General features: G+C 30.5%; 1 protein-coding gene across 1 annotated transcript in view; it reads left to right on the top strand.

Moving 5' to 3' along the window:
* LOC129958729 (uncharacterized) overlaps nt 1-7,745 on the top strand; it is a 34,899-nt gene extending 27,154 nt beyond the window's left edge. The window contains exon 4 of the mRNA XM_056071383.1: nt 5,548-7,745. Coding sequence (XP_055927358.1) covers nt 5,548-6,239 — 692 coding nt within the window. The 3' untranslated portion in view covers nt 6,240-7,745. The remainder of the gene's footprint in view (nt 1-5,547) is intronic.
* The last annotated feature ends 4,353 nt before the right edge of the window (nt 7,746-12,098 follow it).

Below are 12,098 nucleotides of genomic sequence, written 5' to 3'. Positions count from 1 at the left end.
CTAGAAATCAAGATCCAGTTTTCATTCTCAGGTACAATACTCCAGTTACCTTACAGAAATGCTTGGACATGTTATAGCTCATTATGTTTAATAAAAAAAGCAGTTTTTATCTAACTAATTTGTTTATCCGTTAATCAATTTAAAATAGACCCCTTTTTTTTGTAAAATTCTGAAACAAACAATAAATGAGAGTTGTAAAACATTAAGTATCGAGTTTCATAAGCTGAAAGGCATTTAAAACCTTTGAAAGAAAACTTCTAAAATCCTTTGTCTTTAGCGTTTCAAGCTTTAGAACTGTAGAGAATGTTTAAGAAATTAGAAGATATTATACCTCTTTGAGGATTAATGACCATTTAGATGACAGGAATATCGTTTGAAAAAACTAAAACCATATTATCAAAGCATTATCAAAACTAATTATTATAATTCATTGTAAAAGCTAATTATCATATTTACATATACACAACTTAATGTAAAATAATAAATTCGTTAATAATAATTCGAAAAATTCGTTTTAGTATACTCACGGAAATATAAAACATGAGGATTGATTAAAATATTGTGGTCAAATTTGTTGACAACTGTAGTAGTTTCTCTGTGCATACTTTGATTACAGAAAAATAAAAATAAATTTAAGTAATGTAGAACAGAGTCCTTTAAATTAACATCGAATTCCTTACGAAGCGCAGCAACAACTTGAAAAGAACAATGCTAGTTTAGGTATCGCCATCTATTAAAAATTTGAAGTAAAACTACATTCTCCAAGTTCCTCCTGAACACTATAAAAAAACTTGATAAAATCGGTATTTACTAAAGATAATTCTTAATTTTGTCGCAAAATAGCCCACGAGAGCTGCAGAATTGAGTGAAATTTCTGCAAATTAAATTATTCAAATTATCAAGCCAGTGCCAATAAAATTGCTTTAATTGTCCTTTATGTTTTATCTTGATCAGCTAAAAAAAGAATTCAGCAAAAGCAAATTGTATTTTTTTTTTCATTATGTGATTTGTCTTATATGACTCAAATTTAGAATATTTTTATGGATTCGAAACAATAAAAACCAAGTGATAGAAAAAATCGAACTGTTACAAGGGGTGACAAAAAAAAAAAAGTTTACAAGCAACAGCATTTGGAAAGTAGAAATTGTGGATGGGAAGATTGTTACCCAGAGTGCAGACAGATGGCCCTAGTTGTCTTAGACCGGTCGTTCGAGCAGACAGTGTTAATCTGAGACCTGAAACAGCTACAGTAATGGCAAGACATCGAGAGAAGTGGTCTCGCACAGAGGGGCGAGCTGTGATACGATATCTATGGGCCAAGAATGTGTCGCCATCGAACATTCACAGACAAATCGTTGAAGTGTATGGGGGGCGAAGCAACGAGTAGACAACAGGTGGCGAAAGGGTGTCGTTCTTTTGAAGCGGGCAGAGAGATTGCTGGAAACGTTTAGGGGGGAGGTCTGGAGCCACCCTCATACAGCCCCGATTTGACTCCCAGTGACTATTTCCTTTTCCCGGCATTGAAGAAACACTTTTCCGAAACATGGTTCATATCAGACGGTGATGTTCAAAAAGGTGCCGAGAACTGGCTCAATAGCCAGGGAACTGATTATTACCAAGACGGGTTAAATAAATTAGTCCAGTGGAGTGATAAATCCCTCAACAGGTTTGGTGATTATGTAGAAAAGTGACCGCCACATATGTCTCTTAATTACCATTTGTATCCTGTGTCTATTGTTGATAGAGCATTTTTCCTTTGCCTTGTAAACTTTTTTTTGGATCACACCTTATACATTAAAAGCAAATATATGCTGCAAGGAGTATATTATCCATTGGATGGTTTTATTTTTGCAAAGAATTTTCTTAATACTGCCGCTCATGTATTTTAAAAGGTTAAATACCAATCACCTATAGTCATAAAAACACCAATGGATGAAATTAAGACCTAGATCAATTTTTTTTAAAATAAAATTTTGACTTTCAATGTTGAAAAGTTCTTTCATTTTGAATGAAAGTATGTCTTACATTCGAATACGAAGATAAGCTACTTATAACTAAATATTTATTTGTCGATTCTGTCGCAAAAAACTCTGAATACTTCCACGAATCTCGTGAAAAGTGAAAATGTATATAAGTTTTATCGACGAAATTTGGCGATTCTCCTAAGCTTCATATCAGAACATTAACATTTTGAATACTTTACTCTTTATGCTTTTGCAAAGAGATATCAAATCTCCTGACCGTATTAACATTTCAGATCGGAAATAAACGTGGTTTCATAGCTGCCGTTGAACTTCAAATGTGTTTTGGAAGACTGCCAGTCGAAAAGAAAAAGACGCAGGCGGAAACTCCAGACATAATTATCCCTTTCTCTTTAATGTTCCAGCCGTCTGTGAATTCATAAAACTACTCGTAGCTTGAAATTAAAAGCTTCATTTGTGGAGTTTTGGCTCGTTTTTGGCACTTTTTTACCACTTTGTCCTACACCCAGACGTTGATCGATCTCTCACACAAGTATTCAGTTTTTATTCATTTAAATTTTAATATTTCTTGGTAAATATTCATTATTCAGCTTTCATACTTGACTTTGGGACTCAATCGAAATTTCTCCAATAAGGCAAGAATACCCCATCCATAATGCATAACAATAATATGGATTTCTAAATGTTTTTTTTTTCATTGATTTGCTACTTTTGTTGAAATACAGATTCAGTAAGTAATGGTGTCAATTCCTATTCCTATCGCAAAAATCAAATGTGCAGTACCAACGTAATTTTGAAATCTATTATGTCTCTGATTGGAAGAAAGAGGTGTTACCACACAGCATACTATAATGTACAGTTAGGTTTTGGATGACATGTGCAGGTGTAACGTGAATCTCATCTGATTCCATTACAGATGAGATAATCGTTCCCATAAACTGTTAGTAATCATTTTTCCTGTACTCGAAATTCACATTCCTAACACCACGTCCTCAGGTTATGGTTCTAGAGATAAGAAAAAGAAATCCTCCTATTTATGTTTTTATGGTGATAGCGTGTTTTTTTAGTCTGGATAAACGAAGCTTTCATTTTGGATTAAGCTACTTGGAATACAATTAAATTCTTGCGAGAGGATACTTAATTTGTTGATTGGAATTAAGGAGTAATGGCAGTTCCACTATCAACTTCAACTGGACTCTTCCTCTTAGCTCTGTTATCAACAGAACTTCAGCCAGTTGAAAACCAAGTACCGTCCATGTATGGTCTACCATCTCTAGGTAGACCAACAGTTAGTTTTTCAAAGCCTATTAGTCCGATTGAGTCCCCGTATGAGCCAGATTGAACAGCAGAAAAAAAAAGTTTGAAGATAAACATAGAAAAACCACCTCGTATCTTCTCTGATAACTCATAAACAACTAATCTTTTCAGTATATCAATCTGTTTATAGCTATAAAAATACTCTCACCAGAATATTTATCTCTTTTAGAAACGCAAAAGATTAAAATTATTCTAAAAACTCATTTCGCGAGCAAAACAATGATTATTCTTTTGAACTCACGAATACTTTCATCGCATTTTCCCAGCTCATTTAATATGCATAAATTAATCAAAGTAATACTCTTATATCTAGCTTCAAAGCCTTTTACACGGATTGAACATCATATCTTTTTTGATAATTTTGCTGCCTTTTTAAAATTATCTACATAGTTTTCCTCCATAATTCTTTTTGTTTATGGCATAGTTGTAATATTGTGAAGTGATCCAATTCTTCTTTTCAGTTCTAAAAGTTTAGTGAAACTTGAATTACAAAAAATGCATTGGGGAAATATGAAACTTTTGATCTTGTTTCTCATATGGCAATTTCAAAGCTCACAATTCACGTAATTGTAAACAAATAAGCGATTGTGAATTTCAGATTCACCATTAAAAACTTACATTTGCGTGTATTGTTGACCGTGTAGAATTAAAGAATCTACTTCAAAACATACTATTTAAACTGTAACAAATATTTTGGAGAAAATAAATCATTCGAAAATTTTATGTAATGTCTTGTGACAACAGATACATCTCAAAATATGCATATTGAAACTGGTGTTTTAATGCATAATCTTGTCCAACAGATCTTCAACTCACTACTAACAGTTTTGCAGATGGGCGATTTAATTTTTACACGTTTATTAATGGCTTTATAAATTTTTCCAAATTGTATCGTTTAATATGCACGTTTATTAATTTAATTTTAAATGAATAATTGAAAGATAATTATTATGGATACAAATGCAAAAACATAGTCTATTTTTAAATTTTATCATAAATTACAGGTGTATATATGATTTGTAAGTTTTTTTTTTATTATTTATTTTTTTGACGAAGACAATCTGAAAATATACTTACAGCACGATCAAAGAAATTCTCTATATGCTTACATTACATACCTTAATTCTTCTAACATATGTTACTTTCCAAGGTCACCGTTATTACCATTCTTTGGTGCTTGTTATAATAGCGTGATTGCGTGCGACTATTTTTAAATGTCCCTAAATTTACTTCATTATAAAAAATTAAAGCCATTTTTAAAACTATCCTTTGACCATTCTTTTTTCATTTTAACAAAAATTACCTTACTGCAATTATTATAAATGGTAATATATCCTAATTAAATAAATGTCATAAAAATTAATTTTGATGCTGAGTGCTATTTCTCTGTCATTTCTTACGGAAAACAAATTATTTCAATTTCCAGAGAGCTATGAACAATATTTCATTTTCAAAAATTGCTACTAAGACGTTTGAAGGAAAGTAGTAATGTATAGTAAAATTTCATCAGTGTGTCGTTCGTTAAAATATCGTTTTATTTTGGTTCTAATTAATACTTATTAGTTTCAGCGTTAAAAAACTCTTTATAACGCCAATGATATTCGACAGTGCTTCGCCTAAAAGCACCAAAGAAAAAATTATCAGGATCTAAATTCAAAAGACGAGTGATTTTATTAGAATTCAAAGACAAACGGCATAACAGCTGAAACTAACAATTTTTTTTTTTAAACAAAATTTAAATTTGACCATTTTTTTGAAAATTTTGAAGAAAGAGAGAAAGAAGGTAACAAAATAAAGATAATTGTTTTAATTTTAGTAAATGTAATAAAATGATGTGAAATATCGCTTTTTATTACGTATTTTACGTGAAATATCGTATTTTAGAAAGGAAGAATTTACACTCAAGAAGAAACCCCTTTCGTATGCTGTTCAATAATTTTAATAAGTAAAATTTTTAAAAAATTTTAAATATTGACATTTTTTAATGTTATTTTAAATATAATAATATACTAAAAATAATAAAATCTCTTTAAAATTAGATCTATACTATTGTAATATTAGTAAATGTAATTTTATAATAGTATATAATTTTTTAAAATCATTTTATATTCTGAACCAAGATTCCTGTCATGTCGTTTTAGAGAGGTACCTTGAATGACAAACTAAAAATGTTTGACTATCATTCACTTAAAAAAATTATTATTCATTTTACCTATATTATATATAATATGATTTTTATTTCCTTTAGGGCATTTACCAGGACGACATTATGTCAATCCCGGCAAAACATTTTGTCAAGAAGTGGATGCCCTTCTTACAACATTCCATCCAAAATCAAAAGAAGTTATACCTCTATCTAGGTACAACTTCACTTCAGCGCTACAACAAAAGCCCGAAAGACCACCGGAAGAAAAAAACGATCCATACTTTGATAACAGACCTCCTTCTACTTATGCTAACAATTATCCTATTCCAGGATACCAAGGGTTTGTTCCTCGAGTAAGGACCTCCACTTCTTCATTGGGTATACGTTATATAAAAGCTGTCGAGAAAAGCCTCCATGACCTTCATGAGCAGAAACAAAAACAACAGCAACAAGAAAGTAATCCTGAAGATGAAAACTTAAATTCTCCCAAGAAACTTCTAGATAAAAGACCTCTTCATACTCCAAGACATAAGCCCCATCCAAGACAGCAGGCACTTGAAGAAGAAGACTGGAGACTGATTTACAAAAAACCTCCATCCACATATCTTGAAAATACCAAAACGTTCATTCCAGGTTACAAAGGGTTTGTTCCTCATCTTAGATGTTCTCCTAACGCTGTTGGTATCCGCTACAGCAAAGCAGCGCAAAGATGTCTTCTGAAATCCCTCCCAAAGCCTAAATCTAATATGGAGCCACTGACTTACGAAAATAAAGATGGTAATCCTGAGCAATAAGAGAGTTCGAACCAACATATTGAACAGAAGAATGGGCATAGAGGTGAAGATAAGGAAAATGAATTTGGAAATGGGAATGGAGATATTGAAAATAATAATGAAGATGCAAATGTTGAACCTCATAATGACTTTGATCATATTGACCATGAAGAAGATAATAACATTGAAATTAATAATGCAGAAGCTTCAAAAATGAACTCATTGGAACATAATCGTCTTCAACGTCATGCTTCATCAGAAAGACACTACAGGCAGCAACATAAAGATTATATAAAAGATAGAAAGCCCTCAACTTATAGAGGTGATGAAAGATATCCAATACCAGAATATCAAGGATTTGCTCCACGGTTGAGAGACTCTCCTACAAAGTTAGGGCTTCGTTATACAAAAGCTGCTCTAAAAACTTTGGAGGATGTACATAGAATGCAAGCAAGAAAGGAATGAATATTTAAAAGATTTTCAACAAGAATTATAAATATAATACTTACTGTCGATGACAAATCAAGTTGATAGTATTTGGAAAGTTATGAACAGTCATATTACAGGTGAATATATGATATTCTTTATAATTTTCTATGTGTTTGAGTTTTCTCTAGGAAGAATCTACTAAAATTAAAAACTTTTGTTTCGAAGTTAGTCAGTAATGTTTGAAATTCAACTTCCTTAAAATATAATAATTAGTTTTTAACACAAGACAGTTCGGAATAACTATTCGACAATTAACAGAAAAGTTAGGAATACTAAACAAAAGAATAAAAACTTTAAAAGTGGGATCGCACAGGTAAGTGTAATCACAAGACAGATCATTGTGACATCGACAAATCATTGTGCCCGTAAAGTAGGCTGATTTTCCAGAGAGGGCAAGTATATTTCAAAAATCAACATAAATTTTCCGAGGGACAGTATGGTCAATGAGCATAGATCAAAAACCCCTTAGCAGCAAGGCAACATTTTAGCATCAAATTTAGATAAACATAGTGAGAAAATGTTGGCATATTCCTTCTGCCAATACAGCTCAAAGTGCGAACCATTTGAATATTCTCAGAGAAAGTTTCCCCTAAGTTACTTTACAGCAACTATTTTGCCGAAACATGGAATTCTGTAACATCTGGTGCTCTGTTGTCTTCACTAATTCACCACAAAATGACTTTATACGATCGGTAAGATGACGGCTTAGGATCACATATTCCTTCGTAAAACTAATCAGCATTGTATACCTACCTTCATACGAATTATTTTGAATCACCTTGTATATTACATTCACATTCATGATTATTTATTAGATGTTATGATATGCCAAGTGTCCATCCATATACTATCAACTTGAGTTGCCACCGAACTATTATAATTATTATTTTTTACGGGAAAATATAATTTGTGAAAAAAATAAGAAAAATGACGTCTGTGTGAAATGTTTTATAAACGATTATTAATAACATCGACATTACAATGAGATATGCATTCCAGTTTCTTTCGATCACATATTCAAATAATAAATATTATTAAATTCAGCACTTTTGTTTAAAGCTTATTTTAAAGTAAAATAAAAAAGCTTATATTTATCTACATTATTGTAAGTTAAGTTTTGAAAATATTTGTAAATTTCGCTTTCATGGCTTGTATATGTATTAGAGAAAGGGTTTCATTTTATAACGATAAGTTACGGTTCAAACTAGAATTTTTTCAAAACATTTTTTAAATGTATAATTTTAGTTAAAGTATAAAAGATAATATTTTTCAAGTATAGACTTACAAAAATACGGAATGTTGAATTGTTTTTTAACAAAAATACACTAAGCATTTCTTATGAAAATTTTGGAATTAAATATTTTAGCTATCAAATATTTAGTCATAATGCTTTATATAAAAATATTTTATGGCTAACCCTTACTGCCAATTGAATTTTAAGATATTAAAGACGTACTTTTCATTACTTCATTTTCATTTTGATATAATAGCAAATATTGAAGCACATTTTGAAGAAATAGCAAATATTAGGCCCTTTTTTTTGTTTGAAATTTTTATGTTTATTGATTGCTTTCTTTAAGTGCAAAAACTCAGAAGAAAAAATTTTTCTTTTAGTATATTTAATTTAAATCAATGCTTTTCATTCATTGTGTCGTCTTTCACCTAAAACATTGGAAAAAATCATTCTATTTGTATATAATATAATCAATGGAGAGAAAGAAATAAAATGCGAAAATATTTCTAACTAAATTTGATTTAAAAACTGAAAAGTACGCGACATCAGATGTATATAGTAATAATTCTATCTTTTCAAGTTTTAGACCATTTTTCGAGAAGGAATTGAACATTTCTTCAGCGTTCAAAGGGTATTGAACAACAGTATTGCAAACATATAAATGTTTACATAAAATATTGAAGGAAATCATTGTATTAGAACAATAAAACAGATTTCGATCTAAAATTTTCGAAATAAATGACTTGCTCAACTGAAGGTGACATCAAATTAAAATTCAAGGTATTACCACCAAAGAAGGGTATTGGAAGATGGTATGGTAACAAATTACTAGCTATACTAATTAAAGCCCTCTAATTATTAGCTAAACGGTTAATTTTGAGATAGCCTGCTGCTGTGACAATAGGTTTATTGTGTTGCCCCGCATTTAAAGGTCTTATCACATGAACTTCGTTTGAGATAAACATGTTTTGTTATAATGATGTGCTAACTGTACTATGTGCTCGAAAGCCCTGTCTACTAATTTATTGTAAATATAAATTAAAGATGTTCTAGATATATCTATACACGAGTGAAAATATTAATTATACTATAATAAGCTAAAATTTTTGATTTAACATGAGAATAAAATGAACCAGATATATTGCCTATATATGGCTATATTTTCTTGTTCACATTTGATTTAACATAGGAATAAAATGAACCAGATATATTGCCTATATATGGCTATATTTTCTTGTTCACATTTTCAGAACAATAAATGACGGCAAAAAAGAAGTTTCACCTTCATTTGAGCAAGATAAACATTTATTTTAAGGATATATTAAATATTTGTTTCATTATTTCAGATTTCTAATAAAATATTACTAAATGGGTTCTGTGGTCACGGTATAAGACGACACGTCCATTGAGGTCAATGACACTTTGTTGAATTGTATATTAAGGGAAAAATTGTTCTTTTCATAATTAATTTTAATATCATCTCTTTTTTTTTTGGTACCTAAACATCCGGAAAAATGAGATATCAAGCTCTATTCACTTGAAAGCGAAACTCGGAGAAAATGAAGTGGCTCAATTTTGAAATGCTCTAAAACTTGCGATTATAACATTAAATATTTCATCATATTTAAAAGTTATGACTTATTAAACCAAATTAATAGTTGCCTTTAAAAATAAATTGTTATAATTCTAAAATTTTGATACGGTGTATTTCTAAAGGTCGTTTACAAACTTTGAGAATAGATCAGACAAGTCATTTTTAGAAGTAGACATGGGGCTGAAACGCAACGGAAAGACCTTTATAAGAGACTCATTATTAGTGAATTTATTGAGAAAAAAAAATGATGCACCATACATAACATAAAACCTAGGTTTAATGAAATAAAAATTTATAATAGCATAGCATTACAGTTGATTAAATAAAAACATGCGAAACGTGAATTACTTCGGACGGAAAGTCTTTCGGGCACTTATTTTAAATACTCCAAGGGTTTATCAATGATATTGCTCCTTACTTGCCATTATCGCATCTGTTATGCTTGGTCGATTTGTAATATTGTTACTTGAGGAACTGGGTTATGGCGAGATTGTAAATTTCTATTTCCTTAAATCTCTTTTGAATATTTTATTTGAAGTATCCTTTTCTTTCACTTAATTCACAGTCAAAGAATCTCTTTACTCGGGTCCTTTTACATTTTCGACCACTAGTTCCATTTCAAAAAAGACTTGTTAATTTATGCTTGACCTACCTAAGAAGTTTGTAAACGACTTTTTTAGACATCCTGTATGTTTATGTGCGTGCCAGGTCAGAGCATTTCGTTTAAAGGCCACAGACCCGAAATTCTATTATACAACAACTAAAAATGAGTGGGGGATATATTTCCTCTAAAACCTCCTTATATCTATAGATTTTCAATTTGTGGCTATGTTTTAACTAATTCTTCATCTGAATGTGACGTGAAAACCAGTTAGAAGTCCTACTATCAAAAACACTGCCATTTCTCCACTACATGATGTATTTTGAATTGTAACCTTATGCATCTAATTCGTGCGACGAGTAACCCAAATAAATATAACTAAGAAATCATTTACTATGTTCAATTTATTTTTGTCTACAACTTTAAAAGTAGCTCAAACTATATACAGTCTCGATGACATTGTATGGCGAAGCTCTACTACGCCTATTTAAGATAAGCGTTGTTTGAAGCAGCTCTGTGTACATTTTATAAGTGAAAAGTATGAAATAAAATAATTTTTATTAGATACTTGTCCGACTTTGTTGTTTTATTTGAAAACATGACACACCTTTTTATATGTTTCTTGCAAATACTGGTGATGAAAGAATTGAAACATTTCTTAACTTTATTTAGCTTAGAAATGATATAGAAAAAGATTTCAAACCTTGTATTCCACATTATTTCTAATTTCGTTGTAGTGTATTAAGTATACAAAGAGAAAGCATTGTAAGCGTCAAAAAATTTGGCCTCTATATTTTGACGAATCCAGTTCCAGAACTCCCCAAGTAAAAACATTTTAGGGATTCAGTCTGTTTGTCTGTTAACACGACAATTCAAAAATACTTTGAACTAGACGGGTGAAATTTAGTATATGGTTTTAACACCAAATATGAAGATTCCTGTCAAATTCTGAATGAAATCTATTCATACGAAGTTTCTCTGTCCAAGTGCAAGCAAATACCACGACTACAAAAAGGAAAGAGATGCAGAAAATTTGGCATGGATTTTTAACATCTAAAATGTAGATCCATAACAAATTTTCACCAAATTTATAAACGGGTTGATCATTTGTCAGTCTGTACATTCGCATGTAAATGCGGTAATTCAAAAAAAAATAATGGCTTAGAGTAATTATATGATTTTAATACTAAAAAAATGTAGTTTAAGTCAAATCTTGGATTCAATCTGCTTAAAAATAGCGTTCAAAATGAATACTCGGTTTTCTTCATTATTCAAGGGAACAGAAAATGCTTATGCACGGGACTCTGAAAATAAAAATCTGAGTACTCATAGCCTTGTCGAAGGTCTACAATTTTTGTTCAGAGGAAGAGAGAACTTTATTGTAGAATATACGAGACAGTTTTAGTAAAATCACTCCAAATGAATTTTTTTTCTTTTTTGTGTTATGAAAAATACATCTTTGACATCAGAGTTGTTTATCATAAGTAAAAGGTTTTTATTCAAAGTAAGTTTAAGAAATTTGGTTAGTTTTTTTTCATCTTAATTTCTATAAAGAAAAATATAAATATTAACTATCCCAAGAAACGCACTGACTGTGGTCTAAATAGTATAGGAAATTTTTATGTTGTTTAAATGGGGTCAACTTATGTGATATTGCAGTCACGTAATTACAAACAACATCACATGATATTTTGGGCGAATGTGTCATGTGAGTGAATATTCAAACTTGATACGAAATCCTTGTAATATTTCCGCACAAATTACCGAACATCCACCTGCATGTTTTTCAAGATGCACAATGAATTCCAAAATCAAAATGGCTTGACATACTTAATATCTCTCATGCGAACATGGATTGAGTTCTTTATAGAAAAACATAATAAGGTACTATTACTATTAAACTTGAATGAATGGCATTTTGATAGCATCTTCTGACTGTGGATACAGCAGTATTATAATTTT

Source organism: Argiope bruennichi, chromosome X1 (assembly GCF_947563725.1).
Source record: "Argiope bruennichi chromosome X1, qqArgBrue1.1, whole genome shotgun sequence".
Lineage (NCBI taxonomy): Eukaryota > Metazoa > Arthropoda > Arachnida > Araneae > Araneidae > Argiope > Argiope bruennichi.
The sequence above is the reverse complement of the archived record's forward strand: the minus strand, read 5'-3'. Positions and strand labels throughout refer to the sequence as shown.